Below are 20,025 nucleotides of genomic sequence, written 5' to 3'. Positions count from 1 at the left end.
AGTAGCTGCAGGGAGCTGACATAAAGTTGCTAATATCTGTCGTTGTAGAAGAGACATTATAGTATTACTGCCGGATACCACTTATAATAATGTTGTGACCATTTAAAGAATTGTTTTAAGATACATGAACAACACTTTTAAAATAAAATCATCAATAGGCGCTTTCACACCAAGTACTTTGCCGTACTTAGTTCATGAGAACTCTTTAGTAGTTAGCAGATCGCGTTATAAGTCCCTGAGGGAGGGTTAGGTAAATGAGCCGATGACGTCACTTCTTCTTCTTCTGCTTTGGGTTTACTGGCAGGCCGCAAACAACTTCACGGCGTATACTGCCACCCGGAGTCCCCGGCCGGAAGTCCCCGGAGTTGGGGACTGGCTTCAGTAGAAGCTGCTGGGACTCCCAGCAGCTTCTACTGAAGCCTTCCGAGTAAATCGCCAGAACGCCGACACCTCCTCATCTCCACCGCTCCCATGTTTTCTTTTGTGTTGCCATAAGTTAGTCTCACTCCATTGGTACGCTGGGCTAATGCTAATAATGCTAATGCGAGCAAATAAAATGGCAGCTTCACAAACTTTTTGGGAGTTTTACGGGGCGTGGTTTGCAATCCGCCCAGCCAATCAGAAATGGGAACCTTTTTCTCCCATGAAAGTACCTGCTCTCTAGCAGGGACTGAAAAGGGGGTGGAAAGGGTTCTCATGAACTAAGTTCTAGTTCCGGATTTTTTTGGTGTGAACGCACATTTTCTGAACTATATCGGAACTATACTGGGAAAAGTACTCCGGTGTGAAAGCGCCTAATATTGTCTATAAGCCTGAGCTTATTGTTAGCTTATTACTCAACAAAGCGTGATCCCAATTAATCCAAAACAGCAGAAAATAGATTTAAATCAAGAACCACAACATCATAAATAGGAGGTTGATAAAGAAAACAGACAATAATTATCAGTCTTTTCTCAGCATTGGTAGGAAAAAACAAAAACATTGGTCAAAGTCTTTGTATCTTTAAACTATGTTTCTGTACAGTATTTCACAAACTGATCCCTTTAAAGAGAGAGATATATGATATATGATGCTGTCGGTTATAAACCTCTGCTAAAATAAACTAAACATACCATAGTTGAGCTCTTTGTGAGGATTCTTCCCTCATGCTTTCTGATCAGCTGTTCTTCTCCTGATTTATCTGCCATTCATGATTATATTTCCTCCTTCTCCTTGCAGGAAGTTTCCCGAGCTGTACACACAGTTCAAGTCGTTTCTGGGGGACAAAGAGCTCTCTCATGCGGTGTCCGGGCTGTCGGATCGCTACATGGAGGGGGGGGGGGGGCCGCGAGGTGGATTACGCCTCCTGTAAGCGCCTGGGCTCCAGCTACCGAGCGCTGCCCAAGACCTACCAGCAGCCCAAATGCAGCGGACGCACCGCCCTCTGCAAGGAGGTACAACTACTGCTCTTTACTTTATTTGCCATTGTAATTTCAGGCTGATATTTCCTCACAGCAGCAGCCGCACACCTTTAGTTAAACTGCCAAAAAGGCCACATTATTAACCCGAAAGTACACAAAAATTACACTTCAGATACTCAACTTCCTTGCCATGCTTCACGTTTTGAAATTTCACAGATATCTGTTACGGTTCTTCCACAACACGTTCACATGTAAGAGGTTTATCTCTCATTCAGAACAATGGAAACCTTTGATCTCTGCAGAGCTCGTTAGCTCAAATATAAACACCTGTGTCATGGAACATGATGATGTCATCACTCCAACTGACATGCTCAGAGCAGCAGACTTCAGATAAAGGTTAATGGTCCTGCCCTCAACAGCTCTACGTCAATTATGGGGTGTCATCATCATATGCCGAAGATCAAAAGGGCGATCAAGAGAAGAGAGAGAGTAATGTAACCTCCTAATGTAATGTATAACTCCTATGAAAATGTTCAAAAAGTGCTCAAACTTCACATGTGTGCTAACAGTCCAGCCGTGAAGACATCTACGGGACAGTTTTGAGATTTCTTCAAATGCCGTTGCCATGGCAACACAATGCTCGCCTTGAAACACGGTTTTATCATAACTTCAGTGAAAATACTCCAAACAGCCCAAAACTTCACAGGTTTGGTAACGATGCAGCCATCAACGCATCTAAGCGTATTATGGGGTGTCATCAAATGCCGTTGCCATGGCGACAGACAACTCGCCATGAAACACGATGTCGCTGTAAGTCCAATCGACACGGTCCAATCGTCCCCAATCTTCACTTGTATATCACCGGTCCATGCCTCAACAGCTCTACGCCAAATCTGAGATCTCACCATATGCCGTTTCCATGGAAACGCATCCCTCGCCATAAAAGACGATGTCGCTATAACTCCTATGAAAATGTTCAAAAAGTGCTCAAACTTCACATGTGTGCTAACAGTCCAGCCGTGAAGACATCTACGGGACAATTTTGAGATTTCTTCAAATGCCGTTGCCATGGCAACACAATGCTCGCCTTGAAACATGGTTTTCTCATAACTTCAGTGAAAATACGTATTATGGGATGTCATCAAATGCTGTTGGCATGGCGACAGATCATTCGCCATCAAGTTAGTTCAAAAGTTTGCAGTTCAAATATTCTGCTGCTTTTCCAAGCCTTTTACTTTCTTTTCTTCTCTCATCACACATTCAAGCCCCCAGTGTTCATGTATCATTTCAATCTAAATTATTCACTTTCTTCTTACACATTACATTTCGGCATAGCAGTTTAGCGTCAGCTTTTCAGCATAAAGCATTCCCACTAGCAATTTCTTCAGGAATTGCATTCTCTAGTTTATTTATGGCATCCCGTTGGATTTGACGTCATCTGAACAGGACATCGCACGCTCACTGCTTGATAGCCCGCGAAGGTCCGTTTACGCCGGTTGTTAAACAACATCGTTATGGGGAAATGCAAGTCTGCGTCCAAATGGTTGGAAGATAAGGAGGAAGGACAATCAACACTGTATATAGTCAATGTGAGGTAAAGTGTGTCGCCAATGTAACCGGTTAAAACTCCAAGTGGCGATGAGGTCTTAAAATGTATGGAAAGGGTCTTAAAAAAGGTCTTAAAAGGTATTACATGGTATTACATTTGACTTCAGGATTCCTGCATATACCCTGTCCAGTGTGTGCACGGGGCACAGAATGTGCAGAGGGGAGTCTCCCTCCGCAGCCGGTTGGCGTAGTTTTGGGACAATTCCGTTTTACAGACAGACGTTAACAGATGCCCCGCCCCGTCTGTGCACACGGAGTCCGACTCTAGAAAAGCTTCACAAGTACGTCGGTACGCAAAGGCGCTTAGTGACACAAGTGATGGTATGCATTTCAGATTTTTGACGCGCAAGTAGGTACGCATTTTGCGTACCTGCTTACCAGTTAGGTGCACCCCTGGATATAGGAGTTACAAGACAAGTGCATACAAGTACAGTGTCACAGATACACAGAAGACAGTAAGGTGAAAGTAAAGACAAATAAATGACAAAATATACATGGAGACAAAAAAGACAAAAAAAACAAAAAGAGAGTAATACATGACAAAATTATAATTAAAATGATATGAGTAACAATATAATAGTCATGTTATTGACCTTAAAGGAGTAGAAAGGGGTTTTACTTTTACTCGTTAATCAACCGTTAGGACGGGATCGGGGGAGCTTTCCTCTTCAATATGTTTTATTTTCAGCAGTGATTCAGCTACGATACGAGATTTCTAGTAAAATAAACAAGTTTTCTAACCAAGACAATCAGTATGCCTCTTAAAACATTTGCAGATTTTCATTTGAGCTTTGATTCAAATATTTACACAAGGAGTTTTCTGATAATTAATCCTCAGTAATGTGGATTTAATGACTTATTAGGTGAGGACAAAAAATACAAATGACAGAATTACACCACTTTACTTTTACAAGCATCTTGTTTTGGTGTCTAATGGTGCACACAAACACAATTAGAGGAATTAAGTTGTAAAAAACATGGCTATTTATCATTTATGGATCTGTACCAAACAAATGTATTTTATAAATTCTGTAGAAAATATATTTTTTAAAACATATCTATTGAATATTTAATATACATTTACAGAATGAACGTCACTGATATGTCTGTGTTTTCTCGATGTTAGAATAGCATGTCATTGTGAAATATTTTACTGTAAAAGGTACGTTTTCCCATTGATGATTTTACATTTCTGTGTGTGTGTGTGTGTGTGTGTGAAGGTGTTGAACGACACCTGGGTGTCATTCCCCTCTTGGTCGGAGGACTCCACCTTCGTCAGCTCGAAGAAGACTCCCTACGAGGAGCAGCTGCACCGCTGCGAGGACGAAAGATTCGAGGTGAGATTTAATTTACTCTTCTCTCCGCAGAGGGAGCTTTGTGTAAACATCAAAACTCACCCGGTGTGTGTTTTCACCTTTATCGAGGAGATGATAGGCTTTCACGCAAAGCAAGGGTTTTCCTCGCAACCTAGAGAAACATGAAAACATTGAAAACACTTCGAAAAAAATAAGACAATAAGACAAAAATAGTTTTCTTGATTTCAACATTCTCTTATTTTCTTTTAGCTGATAATGAGCTACTTAGCTATCAAACCCCCCCAAAAAAGTTAAGTTCAGTTCAGGATCATATTAGCGTTCAAATGATTGTTTATTGCCGAAAGTATTAATATAATAACTTTACATACATCGGCTTTCTTTCAGTTTTTAAACAGTTGCTAAATGTTAACTTTTGTGATTCAGCTCTGGTTGGGAGCATTTCAATCAGGAGAGACAGTGTTGATGTAAGAATACATATTTATTGACAGGAATATACAAATGAATGTAATGGAGTTTTGGCGATTAGGCCCCGTTGTGCGGGAGTATCATTCGGGAGGGGAGAACCGATCCGATGAAACCCCCCGGGGTCTAGAATCCATGGTGAATGGATAGTTGGGTTCGGTCTGAAGGGGAGGGGCTTAGCTTGACCCTGGTGGTGGTGAATGGATAGTTGGGTTCGGTCTGAAGGGGAGTGGCTTAGCTTGACCCTGGTGGTGGTGAATGGATAGTTGGGTTCGGTCTGAAGGGGAGGGGCTTAGCTTGACCCTGGTGGTGGTGAATGGATAGTTGGGGTCGGTCTGAAGGGGAGGGGCTTAGCTTGACCCTGGTGGTGGTGAATGGATAGTTGGGTTCGGTCTGAAGGGGAGTGGCTTAGCTTGACCCTGGTGGTGGTGAATGGATAGTTGGGTTCGGTCTGAAGGGGAGGGGCTTAGCTTGACCCTGGTGGTGGTGAATGGATAGTTGGGGTCGGTCTGAAGGGGAGTGGCTTAGCTTGACCCTGGTGGTGGTGAATGGATAGTTGGGTTCGGTCTGAAGGGGAGGGGCTTAGCTTGACCCTGGTGGTGGTGAATGGATAGTTGGGTTCGGTCTGAAGGGGAGTGGCTTAGCTTGACCCTGGTGGTGGTGAATGGATAGTTGGGGTCGGTCTGAAGGGGAGGGGCTTAGCTTGACCCTGGTGGTGGTGAATGGATAGTTGGGGTCGGTCTGAAGGGAGGGGCTTAGCTTGACCCTGGTGGTGGTGAATGGATAGTTGGGGTCGGTCTGAAGGGGAGGGGCTTAGCTTGACCCTGGTGGTGGTGAATGGATGGTTGGGGTCGGTCTGAAGGGGAGTGGCTTAGCTTGACCCTGGTGGTGGTGAATAGAGTGGCGAAGTCCCTCCCCTTCCGGTTGAGCCCCATGGGACCTTATTTCGGAAAAGTTATGCATTGAAGTCAATGGAGAGAGAAAGATTATCTTTCGATCCCGTTTGAATTGTGCCACGAATTACACATATGATGTTTGTCAATTTAAAAGATAATTTTGCAAGTCAAAAAAATTAAAATGTGTCGTAAAACTGTGAAGTAACACTTTTGTTTGTGTGAAAGGCTCAATGAACTACATCTCTGGTCAACCACACACGTCACCAAGATGGCCGTCACTACTGTCTTGTCAACAAACGATTGACTACCCTCACTATCACCACAATGAAACACGTCCTGAAGAATGTCATGCAAAGCCTGCCTTCCTTTGATTCTCTCTGAACTGCCTGGTCGTTTTAATGTTTAATGTCAACCATTTGTGCAGATAGCATGAAGTAGAAAAGATTGCCGATGCTAACGTTAGCGTTAGCATTTCTCCCCCGGAATTAAATGGTGTATTATAGAATGATCACACCGGTGACAGTACTATTCAAAGGGTTCACGAAATATGACTACTACTCTTACTGTTTAACATTTTGGGTTACTTAATGTTACTTCATGTTAAGGGCTAATAAAAATGACAAGGCTGTAATGCTAACTAACGTGCTAGCTACTAGCTAGGTAGCTAACTTGATCAAGCCACTCCTGGTCCTTTCATCAGACGGGAAGCGAAAGAACGAGCAAGACCCATTGCTGGTATGATAACAACCTGGTACTAAGCACACAGGCATCTTGTTAAAGTTATCTTATCTTAGCCAGCGCCATATAGATAGATTATATCTATATTGCGCTGATCTTAGGTATCTGAATGGTGGAGGTAAACAATTGTGACATCACTTACTCTGGGATTTGTAGTCTTTCTAGTTACGTATTTTTCATAGTCTTATATTTCAACAGTTTTACGACAAACTGTGACTTTTTTGACATGGAAATGATTTTTTAAGATTGACAAACATCATATGTGTAATTCATGGCACAATTCAAACGGGATCGAAAGATAAGTTTTCTCTCCCCATTGACTTCAATGCATAACTTTTCCGGAATAAGGTCCCATACCCCGGAAGTAAGTGGGAGGGACTTCGCCACTCTATGGATAGTTGGGGTCGGTCTGAAGGGGAGGGGCTTAGCTTGACCCTGGATTCAGAGGGACAGGAGGTGAAAAGGGGTGGAGAAGGGTTGTGTCGAGTCACCTGAAATGACAGCTGTCAGAGAGGAGAGAGCAGATTTAAAGGTTTAGCGGAGCGCTGTGATAGGCTTGTGAGAATAGAGCGAAGTGATTGGTTAAGCTGGGGAGTGACGCCCCCGATCACTTATTGAGAGGAGAGAGAGTAGTAACATGGACATAGTAAATGAATGAGAAAAGACGGTCTTCCTGGTTGAACTTGCGCTGAGCTTCATTAGTTTCAATTGGAGATGGATAATAACTAATGAGAAGCTGGGGGTCTAACACTGGCTAAATACTGGATTCATGGTACCTTGTTTACTTTGCCAGCACTTTCTCTTTGAAAACACAATGCTGGATTGTTAAGTTTAACGGACCGTGACATGACATTTGTCCTGTAAGAGATGATAGATAAGTTAGAGGAACATGTTTGGTGCAGTTCTTGTTTTGGAAACCAGCTAGATCATCTCTCATCATTCCTCAAAATGATTTATAGAGAAGAGAGGGAACCCAGATGGAGAACTTCACTTTATACTGTAGTTGATGGCACATTTTGACACATTTTGAAATTAAAACATGAGCTAAATGTCCTGAAATCTACTTTCAAATGTCCCAGATTTAACAACCAATGTCCCAAATTGAAGTGTGTATTTTCCTTCTACATTATAAATATATTAATGACTTGCAGAACTTGTGGTCACTTATTCCCTGCACCTAATTCTGAATTAAACATATAAATTATCCTAGGTGTTAGGTCACAATCAGGTATCATTGTTTTAATAATTGGTACTTACCCTTTCTTGCGTATTTCTAACTGTTCGCCTCAAATTACATCCCTTTTAAACCTGGTTGATTCATGCTGGCCTCAAAGATGAAGCCGTGCACGTCTAAATACACACAGAACCTGTACAGTGCAACTTCAAAATAGCTCATTAAATCAGAGAGTTTGTCACCTGCTTTTTCAGTTGTCCTTGCTTTGTCGCCGCCTCGATAAAGTTTAGCCACCTCAACGCTTTGATGGCCTTGAGGCTGTCGAGTGTCTCTCTGTAATTGATTTAGTGTGTGTGTGAGAGTGTGTGAAAGAGTTTGTGTAGGAGTGTGTGTGTGTGTGTGTGTGTGACGTAGCATAGCGCTCAATCTAAGCAGCACTTGTTTCTGAATTTGAACACTGAAGTATTAAAGTGATTAATATTCAGTGATGCAATAATCATTTTCAATTTTCTCCCCTATTTAATTGTGGGATTCTGTTGGAGGGTCTTAGTATTATTTAATTTGTAATAAGAAGTGTATTTACTATCCTACACACTGTATCTTTGTGTCCTAAGTGCTATTTCTTCTATTACTCACCTGTTCACCATGGCCTTTGACCCCTAACCCATTAGTCGCCCTGCTTCCACTCCCACTGCTATTTATTACATTTTGACTTTATTTTTTGCCCTTCTTGTTGGTTTGTTTGTTTGTTTTTCACACCATGTAAAGCGGCCTTGGGTCCCTTGAAAGGCGCTATACAAATGTAATGGAATATGTTAGAAAAATCTCACTGGTCCCCGGCTTGAGCTTCAATCTCAGGATCCATGTATTTATGATCCTCTCCAGAATGGAAGTAGTCATCACATACAGAGCATCAACTAGTTCCTGAACAGTGTCCTTCACATGCTACATAGTTCCTACAGTTGTCCTTCACATGCTGATATCCAAGAGAAGGGAGTTACACAGTCACAAGATGGAGGAATAGAAAGCAGTATTCAATGTTTACTTCAGATTAGCTCCACGTCAGAAATGATCATGCTTGTCATATGTCTATCTCCATAGAGGCTGAATCATCATGTTAATCACATAGCTATCATATGCCTCAAACAGTCCTGATGCTCTTCTAGGTAATCACACATCCTGTCATGCACACAGCTACAGTTGGGATACCTTTGTTATCATGTTACTCTCATATTGGAAGAGGACATTCAGTATTTTCCCAACATATTATTATTATTATCCTTAATACCTGTAGCAGTTTGGTGCCTGTCTTCTAACAGCTCTGTGTCTCTTTCCAGCTGGACGTGGTTCTGGAGACGAACCTGGCCACCATCAGAGTTCTGGAGAGCGTGCAGAAGAAGCTGACCCGCCTCTCCCCGGAGGATCAGGACCGCTTCCGGTTAGACGACTGCCTGGGCGGCACCTCGGAGGTCATCCAGCGCCGCGCCGTGTACCGGATCTACGGAGACAAAGCGCCCGAGATCATCGAGGGTCTGAAGAGGAATCCTGCCACCGCCGTGCCTGTGGTGCTCAAGAGGTCAGGACCATGTCTTCATTTCAATGTATTCAGTAGATGTGTTATGAATGTAAATAATATCCTACTTTTATATTGTGTAAACTGTCATTTGGCTCTGGATTATTTGACAGATAGTCTCCAGACTTTCACTGTCAACATGTATATATTTTACTTTTTAGTCCTGTTAAGGTGTAACTTAAGTCTTAAATCAGACTTAAGTTACACCTAGAGTAGAGTAACACTTTAATGATCAATCATTATAAAACATATCGTATATATTATTCTGAAATGGACCAATCTGCACAATGACTACTTTGACTTTTGGCACTTTAACTATATTTTGACTTTTCTACTTTTTCTTGAGGAACATTTTGAATGCAGGACTTTTACTGTAACAGAGTATTCCTACACTCTGGTACTTCTACTTTTACTCAAGTACACGATCTGAGTACTTCTACTTTTACTCAAGTACAAGATCTGAGTACTTTTACTCAAGTACAAGACCTGAGTACTTCTACTTTTACTCAAGTACAAGATCTGAGTACTTCTACTTTTACTCAAGTACAAGATCTGAGTACTTTTACTCAAGTACAAGACCTGAGTACTTCTACTTTTACTCAAGTACAAGATCTGAGTACTTCTACTTTTACTCAAGTACAATATCTGAGTACTTCTACTTTTACTCAAGTACAATATCTGAGTACTTCTACTTTTACTCAAGTACAAGATCTGATTACTTCTACTCTTACTCAAGTACATGATCTGAGTACTTCTACTTTTACTCAAGTACATGATCTGAGTACTTCTACTTTTACTGAAGTACAAGATCTGAGTACTTCTCCCACCATATTTCAGTAACACATGAATGCAGTATTCAGTGAAGTATTTGTATTAAAGTGTGTGTTTGTGTGCAGGTTGAAAGCGAAGGAGGAGGAGTGGCGGGAGGCTCAGCAGGGCTTCAATAAGATCTGGAGGGAGCAGTACGAGAAGGCGTACCTGAAGTCTCTGGACCACCAGGGGGTGAACTTCAAGCAGAACGACATGAAGGCTCTGCGCTCCAAGAGCCTGCTCAACGAGATCGAGAGCGTCTACGATGAGGTGAGAAAACGCTATTCCCCTCTGTCATCCCATAACAACCTCAAGTAGCGTTTATTTTATCTGCTATTCTCATTTATTTAGACCTAGTGTCCAAATGTTCTTGTTAACCATATTTAACTTCATAATGTTTTTTTCATTCAAGTTTTAGTCTGAGTGTTTTTAGGCAGAACATTTGAGAGGTCTTTAACAAGCAAGCAAGTAAAGAAGTGTGAAATAATATATGTTTGTACAGCACAACATAATAGCTGTGTATATATAGCTGCAACAAAATTGCATTTTTCCCTTGAACTTTACTCTGAGACGCTTTAAAACACATTTTTTGTCTCGGTGTGTGTTTCTGAAACAGCTTCACTCACCTCGTTGTGTTTCTGTCTCTCAGCGTCAGGAGCAGAGCACAGAGGGAAATGTATCTTATTTTCCCTTAAAACTATTCTAACATCTCGGAGATCAGTGAAGCACATTTAAAAAGATTATTTGTCCCAGTGCGTGTTTCTAAAGTATCCTTCCTGTCGCTCAGCGTCAGGAGCAGAGCCATAGTCCTGTGTCCATTTCTTGTTAGTTTAAACCATATTTAGCTTCATACGGTTTTTTTCATTTTAGTCGGAGTCTTTTTTGGCAGAAAAATCGAGAGCTCGTTAACAAGCAAGCAAAGAAGTGTCAACAAATATTTTGTTGTTGTTGTTTTTGTGCTGTTTGAGAAAAACTTTATAGCAGCAACAAAATTGAATTTTTTCACTTAAAGGAGACCCATCATGCAAAATGCACTTTTTGATGTCTTTTATACATAACTATGTGTATAAAAAATAAATATAAAATAAACCCTCTCTCTTTTCCTCCGTACCCAAATCTCTAAAAACGGGGGAACAACGGAGCTGATCCAGGTTTGCGTCCGATATGATATAATATCTGAAATGTGGACCCGGCCCTATCAGAAAGTTGCTATCAGAAACAATGCCCGACTGTTTTGGACGTAATATGGTCGGTGTTTACATTAGCATCGCTAACACTCAGAGCTAACCTGTACTGGAGAGCATGTGTGTGAAGAAGCAGGAAATAAAAAGGAACTCACCTTGTGGTATAACCGGCAAGAGAGAAAGCCTTTGAGCTCCATACTGTTTCAGAAATAATCCTTGATAATCCATGATATGGCGTTTCATCACGGCAGCATTTAGTTTAGACAGTAGCTGCCGGGTCCCGCATGAGCTCAGACCCCTCCTTTTTTATTTGTTATCTAATTCTTTTACCCCAAATCAGCACTTTTGAAACAGGAAGTGAAATAGAGGGATATGAGGCATGGCTAGAATGGGTGATCTGTTTGGTATTTTGAGCAAAACACTTCATAGACATGTTTTTTATATATTTGTATATATCTGAGACCTATGCTATTGCCTAAAAATAGCATGATAGGTGACCTTTAAACTTAATTTCTCTGAGACACTTTAAAACAGATTTTCTGTGTCAGTGTGTGTTTCTGAGACAGCTTCACTCACCTCGTTGTGTTTCTGTCTCTCAGCGTCAGGAGCAGAGCACAGAGGAGGGTGGAGTCGGCCTGCAGAACCGAAACGGCTCCGGCACCTCCGTCACCAGCGAGCCCCACATGGTGTTCACCTACAACGACAAACAGATCCTAGAAGACGCCGCGGCGCTCATCATCTACCACGTGAAACGCCAGCCCACCATCCACAAAGACGACAAGGACCACATCAAGCGCATCATCCAGCACTTTGTCCCCGATCTGTTCTTCTCCCGCCGGGGCGAACTCAGCGACACCGAGGACTGGACTGACGACGAAGTGGAGCCAGAAGAGGGTGGAGAACGAGTAGAGAGAGGAGGAGAAAGAGGTGGAGAAAGAGGAGTAGAGAGAGGTGGAGAGAGAGGTGGAGAAAGAGCACCAGAAAGAGCGCCAGAAAGAGCGCCAGAAAGAGCGCCAGAAAGAGCTCCAGAAAGAGCGCCAGAAAGAGCGCCAGAAAGAGCGCCAGAAAGAGCGCCAGAAAGAGCACCAGAAAGAGCGCCAGAAAGAGCACCAGGAGGAGATGGAAATAATAATAATAATGTATCCTCAGCAACAGGAAGTCAGCCTCAACCCCAACAACCACAGCATCTGAACGGAGAATCCAGGCGGAGGCGATGCAGCCCTTCTCAACTCGTAGAAACTGAAGCTTCCACCACCTCCATCACTTCCTCTACCATCACCTCCACCATGACCTCCAGCCAGCCTTTAGGCCCCGCCTCCTCCTCCACCCCGGGGTCAACTCCCATGGGTGGAGTTGGAGGTGGAGGTGGAGGAGTGCCGGGAGAGAAGGTGGACCTGCGGGACCCCGAGGCGGAGCACCAGAAGGAGATGGACGGCGTCTACAACCTCTACTTCGTCAACAACAACTGGTACTTCTTCCTGAGGCTGCACCAGACGCTGTGCTCGCGGCTGCTGAAGGTCTACAGGCAGGCGGAGCGGCAGCTGCTGGAGCATCGGGCGGAACAGAGCCGCGAGAGGCTGCTATTGGCCGAGGGGAGGCGGGAGAAAGCATGTGACCTCGCCATGGAGCTGCGCCTCAAACAGCCCAGTGAGTACAGCTGATTGTTGGTTATACCCTTCCCTTACCTTAATCTGTCCTTTTTTGATATGCATCTTAAAAAAAATACAAGTCTGCGTGTACATACAATCTTCACAGAGGGATGTATAGTTACACAGGTTTATATTTAGATAGTGCGAGACAATCCAGCACATTTTAATACAGGGAGTTTCTCTCCCACACACCCCTACTTTGGACTACGTTTACTTCTGTAACAGAGTGAAATCAATATGGAACGCTCCTATTGGCTAGCGCTCCAACACATTGTACGTGATAGGCTAAGGCGGGACATCTCTAAGCGGTTGACCAATCACAACAGAGCCGGCCAGCTAACCAATCAGAGCAGACTGGGCTCTGGTTTCAGACAGAGGGTGAAAAGAGGTGCAGCAGCACAGGCAGTATGAGAAAAATAAAGAGCTTTTTGAACATTAAAGCATGGAGACATGTAGAGACACTACATACTGATATACACCTGAACATCAGCAGGAGAGGACTCTTTAAAGTAGAGACACTACATACTGATATACACCTGAACATCAGCAGGAGAGGACTCTTTAAAGTAGAGACACTACATTACTGATATACACCTGAACATCAGCAGGAGAGGACTCTTTAAAGTAGAGACACTACATACTGATATACACCTGAACATCAGCAGGAGAGGACTCTTTAAAGTAGAGACACTACATACTGATATACACCTGAACATCATCAGGAGAGGACTCTTTAAAGTAGAGACACTACATACTGATATACACCTGAACATCAGCAGGAGAGAACTCTTTAAAGTAGAGACACTACATACTGATATACACCTGAACATCAGCAGGAGAGGACTCTTTAAAGTAGAGACACTACATACTGATATACACCTGAACATCAGCAGGAGAGGACTCTTTAAAGGTCGAGACACTACATACTGATACACCTGAACATCAGCAGGAGAGGACTCTTTAAAGTAGAGACACTACATACTGATATACACCTGAACATCAGCAGGAGAGGACTCTTTAAAGTAGAGACACTACATACTGATATACACCTGAACATCAGCAGGAGAGGACTCTTTAAAGTAGAGACACTACATACTGATATACACCTGAACATCAGCAGGAGAGGACTCTTTAAAGTAGAGACACTACATACTGATATACACCTGAACATCAGCAGGAGAGGACTCTTTAAAGGTCGAGACACTACATACTGATACACCTGAACATCAGCAGGAGAGGACTCTTTAAAGTAGAGACACTACATACTGATATACACCTGAACATCAGCAGGAGAGGACTCTTTAAAGTAGAGACACTACATACTGATATACACCTGAACATCAGCAGGAGAGGACTCTTTAAAGTAGAGACACTACATACTGATATACACCTGAACATCAGCAGGAGAGGACTCTTTAAAGTAGAGACACTACATACTGATATACACCTGAACATCAGCAGGAGAGGACTCTTTAAAGTAGAGACACTACATACTGATATACACCTGAACATCAGCAGGAGAGGACTCTTTAAAGTAAAGACACTACATACTGATATACAACCTGAACATCAGCAGGAGAGGACTCTTTAAAGTAGAGACACGACATACTGATATACACCTGAACATCAGCAGGAGAGGACTCTTTAAAGTAGAGACACGACATACTGATATACACCTGAACATCAGCAGGAGAGGACTCTTTAAAGTAGAGACACTACATACAGATATACACCTGAACATCAGCAGGAGAGGACTCTTTAAAGTAGAGACACGACATACTGATATACACCTGAACATCAGCAGGAGAGGACTCTTTAAAGTAGAGACACGACATACTGATATACACCTGAACATCAGCAGGAGAGGACTCTTTAAAGTAGAGACACTACATACTGATATACACCTGAACATCAGCAGGAGAGGACTCTTTAAAGTAGAGACACTACATACTGATATACACCTGAACATCAGCAGGAGAGGACTCTTTAAAGTAAAGACACTACATACTGATATACACCTGAACATCAGCAGGAGAGGACTCTTTAAAGTAGAGACACTACATACTGATATACACCTGAACATCAGCAGGAGAGGACTCTTTAAAGTAGAGACACTACATACTGATATACACCTGAACATCAGCAGAATAGGCCCCTTCAATAGTAATGAAAGACTGTCTGCACAGTATCAGATGATCTCATTGTAACGTCCCTCTCCTCTCCAGGTGAGGTGGAGCTGGAGGAATATTACCCCGCCTTCCTGGACATGGTGCGCAGCCTGCTGGATGGAAACCTGGACTCCACTCAGTACGAGGACACGCTGAGGGAGATGTTCACCATCCACGCCTACATCGGATTCACCATCGACAAGGTCATCCACAACATCATCCGCCAGGTGAGCCAAGTTTACTCGTTACAGACACACGGAGATCTACTGCCTGTTGTGATTTGGATGTAGTTTGGTGCAGGGAGGAGTCCTAAACTGGTGTTGGGGTTATAGCCATTCCCTCATCTGGAGGTCAATGGTTTTCTGAATGTGTTTTTGTTGTTATTCTGAAATAAGGTATGTGGTTAACTCAAGCTGAAGAGATTTTAAAGTTTTGTTCTACGACATAAAATACGTCGGTAAATACCCCACTGGTGGATTTAGTGTCTAAATGAGACGACTAAACGTCTTCACGCCCAACATTCGCCACCTTTAGCTTAGCGGTGGTGACGTGAAGTCATGTGACCGTGCTGTAGTTCCTTTATAGCCCAACATTCGCCTCCTTTAGCTTAGCGGTGCTGACGTGAAGTCATGTGACCGTGCTGTAGTTCCTTTATAGCCCAACATTCGCCTCCTTTAGCTTGGTGGTGCTGACGTGAAGTCATGTGACCGTGCTGTAGTTCCTTTATAGCCCAACATTCGCCTCCTTTACTTAGCGGTGCTGACGTGAAGTCATGTGACCGTGCTGTAGTTCCTTTATAGCCCAACATTCGCCTCCTTTAGCTTGGTGGTGCTGACGTGAAGTCATTTGACCGTGCTGTAGTGCCTTTATAGCCCAACATTAGCCTCCTTTAGCTTAGCGGTGCTGACGTGAAGTCATGTGACCGTGCTGTAGTTCCTTTATAGCCCAACATTCGCCTCCTTTAGCTTAGCGGTGGTGACATGAAGTCATGTGACCGTGCTGTAGTTCCTTTATAGCCCAACATTAGCCACCTTTAGCTTAGCGGTGCTGACATGAAGTCATGTGACCGTGCTGTAGTTCCTTTATAGCCCAACATTAGCCACCTTTAGCTTAGCGGTGCTGACATGAAGTCATGTGACCGTGCTGTAGTTCCTTTATAGCCCAACATTAGCCACCTTTAGCTTAGCGGTGCTGACGTGAAGTCATGTGACCGTGCTGTAGTTCCTTTATAGCCCAACATTAGCCTCCTTTAGCTTAGCGGTGGTGACGTGAAGTCATGTGACCGTGCTGTAGTTCCTTTATAGCCCAACATTCGCCTCCTTTAGCTTAGCGGTGCTGACGTGAAGTCATGTGACCGTGCTGTAGTTCCTTTATAGCCCAACATTAGCCACCTTTAGCTTAGCGGTGCTAACGTGAAGTCATGTGACCGTGCTGTAGTTCCTTTATAGCCCAACATTAGCCACCTTTAGCTTAGCGGTGCTGACGTGAAGTCATGTGACCGTGCTGTAGTTCCTTTATAGCCCAACATTAGCCTCCTTTAGCTTAGCGGTGGTGACGGGAAGTCGTGTGACCGTGCTGTAGTTCCTTTATAGCCCAACATTCGCCTCCTTTAGCTTAGCGGTGCTGACGTGAAGTCATGTGACCGTGCTGTAGTTCCTTTATAGCCCAACATTAGCCACCTTTAGCTTAGCGGTGGTGACGTGAAGTCATGTGACCGTGCTGTAGTTCCTTTATAGCCCAACATTCGCCTCCTTTAGCTTAGCGGTGCTGACGTGAAGTCATGTGACCGTGCTGTAGTTCCTTTATAGCCCAACATTAGCCGCCTTTAGCTTAGCGGTGGTGACGTGAAGTCATGTGACCGTGCTGTAGCTCCTTTATAGCCCAACATTAGCCGCCTTTAGCTTAGCGGTGGTGACGTGAAGTCATGTGACCGTGCTGTAGTTCCTTTATAGCCCAACATTCGCCTCCTTTAGCTTAGCGGTGCTGACGTGAAGTCATGTGACCGTGCTGTAGTTCCTTTATAGCCCAACATTAGCCACCTTTAGCTTAGCGGTGCTAACGTGAAGTCATGTGACCGTGCTGTAGTTCCTTTATAGCCCAACATTAGCCACCTTTAGCTTAGCGGTGCTGACGTGAAGTCATGTGACCGTGCTGTAGTTCCTTTATAGCCCAACATTAGCCTCCTTTAGCTTAGCGGTGGTGACGTGAAGTCATGTGACCGTGCTGTAGTTCCTTTATAGCCCAACATTCGCCTCCTTTAGCTTAGCGGTGCTGACGTGAAGTCATGTGACCGTGCTGTAGTTCCTTTATAGCCCAACATTAGCCACCTTTAGCTTAGCGGTGCTAACGTGAAGTCATGTGACCGTGCTGTAGTTCCTTTATAGCCCAACATTCGCCTCCTTTAGCTTAGCGGTGGTGACGTGAAGTCATGTGACCGTGCTGTAGTTCCTTTATAGCCCAACATTAGCCGCCTTTAGCTTAGCGGTGGTGACGTGAAGTCATGTGACCGTGCTGTAGCTCCTTTATAGCCCAACATTAGCCGCCTTTAGCTTAGCGGTGGTGACGTGAAGTCATGTGACCGTGCTGTAGTTCCTTTATAGCCCAACATTCGCCTCCTTTAGCTTAGCGGTGGTGACGTGAAGTCATGTGACCGTGCTGTAGTTCCTTTATAGCCCAACATTAGCCTCCTTTAGCTTAGCGGTGGAGTTGTGACCGTGCTGTAGTTCAGAAATCATTAAGTCGTGTTAATATGTGAATAATTTCCTGACATAATCCAAAATCACATGGAGAAAATCCCATTGGACCAGGGAGATGCTGCCTTCAGGGTCCAACAGAGAAATACAACATCCCTGCAATACTCTAAAGCAGTAGTTCTATAAAATGTCGATGACTCGTTCATCCCTAACCCCAGTGTCTCTCCGTCCTCAGCTGCAGCACCTGGTGAGCGACGAGGTGTGTCTGCAGGTGGTGGATGTTTACCTGGCGGAGAGGAAGAGGGGGGCAGCGGGGGGGAACCTGTCCTCGCAGTGCGTTCGCTCAGCCTGGGAAACGAGCTACCAGTGGAAGGCTGAGAGAGTCATGGCGGAGGAGAACTGCTTCAAGGTGAGTCACGCTGCTGCTGGAGGGAAAATCCTGTTCGCTTTGAGACGTTTCTTTTATTCGTCCCTCAGAGGGGAAATGTACATTTGTTACAACAGAAAGGATCCAAAGACAGCTTAATGTTAACTCACTGCATGAGTGTAATCTAGCATATTCATCATCAACAAACAATTTGACCAAAGCTTTTTATTTTTTTGAGATTTCAGCAGCTTTATTCTCCTGGTTTTGTTCTGCTGTTGTAAGTTGATTTTTGTTTTGTAATTTAAATCTTTATTGTCACATTATACAATAACATGCAACATTTTAATATTGTAACAAAAGGCCAGCAAGGCAATACAAAATAAAAGGCTAGGGATATGCCGTCATGAAGACACATGTAGCTATTGTTCCAGTCTAATGTCTTTGTTTTGAGTCTTTTTCCCACTTTCTGTTGAGTTGTGTTTTTTTGCAATCTCAATTTATGTCCGTTTTTCCATCAAAAAGATTTCTTCCACAATTATTGTTGTTGTAAGTTCATTTAAATCTGTGTGTCTTTGTGTCTCCAGGTGATGTTTCTCCAGAACACGGGTCAGGTGACGATGACGGTGGAGCTGCTGGACACAGAGGAGGCTCAAGCCGACGACCCGTTAGACGTACAGGTAAACACGCACGCACACACACGCACACACACGCACACACACGCACACACACACGCACACACACGCACACACACACGCACACACACGCACACACACGCACACACACACGCACACACACACGCACACACACGCACACACACACACACACACACTGACACACACACACTGACACACACACACACTGACACACACACACACACACACACTGACACACACACTGACACACACACACACACTGACACACACACACACTGAAACACACACACTGACACACACACACACACTGAAACACACACACTGACACGCACACACACACACACACACATACTGACACACATACTCACACACACATACACACACACACACTGACACACACACACACACACACACACACACACTGACACACACACACACACACACTGACACACACACTGACACACACACTGACACACACACTGACACACACACTGACACACACACTGACACACACACTGACACACACACTGACACACACACTGACACACACACACACACACTGACACACACACACACTGACACACACACTGAAACACACACTGAAACACACACTGAAACACACACTGAAACACACACACTGACACACACACTGAAACACACACACACACACTGAAACACACTGACACACACACACTGAAACACACACACACACACTGAAACACACACACACACACTGAAACACACTGACACACACACACTGAAAGACACACACACTGAAACACACACACACTGAAACACACACACACTGAAACACACACACACTGAAACACACACACACACACTGACACACACACACTGACACACACACTGAAACACACACGCACACACTGACACACACTGACACACACCCTTTCTAAATAAACTGTTACACATGTATTAATGTAAAACACACACACACACTGACACACACACACACACACACACACACACACACACACACACTCACACACACTGACACACACTGACACACACTGACACACACACACACACACACACACACACACACACACACACACACACACACAGACACAGACACACACACACATACTGACACACACACACACACACTGACACACACACACTGAAACACACACACACTGAAACACACACACTGAAACACACACACTGACACACACACACATACTGACACACATACTGACACACACACACACACACACACACACACACACACACACTGACACACACACACACACACACACACACACACACACACTGACACACACACACACACACACACACACACTGACACACAC

At 43.9% G+C, this 20,025-nt stretch overlaps 1 protein-coding gene across 1 annotated transcript in view; it reads left to right on the top strand.

Annotated features, from left to right (window-relative positions):
- The window catches only part of sin3b (SIN3 transcription regulator family member B), a 41,206-nt gene that overhangs the window by 15,719 nt on the left and 5,462 nt on the right, over positions 1-20,025 (top strand). The window contains 10 exon segments of the mRNA XM_034149714.1: positions 1,219-1,320; positions 1,322-1,433; positions 4,229-4,345; positions 8,932-9,170; positions 10,064-10,247; positions 10,627-10,655; positions 11,823-12,808; positions 15,036-15,205; positions 17,907-18,080; positions 18,623-18,715. Coding sequence (XP_034005605.1) covers positions 1,219-1,320; positions 1,322-1,433; positions 4,229-4,345; positions 8,932-9,170; positions 10,064-10,247; positions 10,627-10,655; positions 11,823-12,808; positions 15,036-15,205; positions 17,907-18,080; positions 18,623-18,715 — 2,206 coding nt within the window.

Source organism: Trematomus bernacchii, unplaced genomic scaffold (assembly GCF_902827165.1).
Source record: "Trematomus bernacchii unplaced genomic scaffold, fTreBer1.1, whole genome shotgun sequence".
Classification (NCBI taxonomy): domain Eukaryota; kingdom Metazoa; phylum Chordata; class Actinopteri; order Perciformes; family Nototheniidae; genus Trematomus; species Trematomus bernacchii.
The sequence above is the reverse complement of the archived record's forward strand: the minus strand, read 5'-3'. Positions and strand labels throughout refer to the sequence as shown.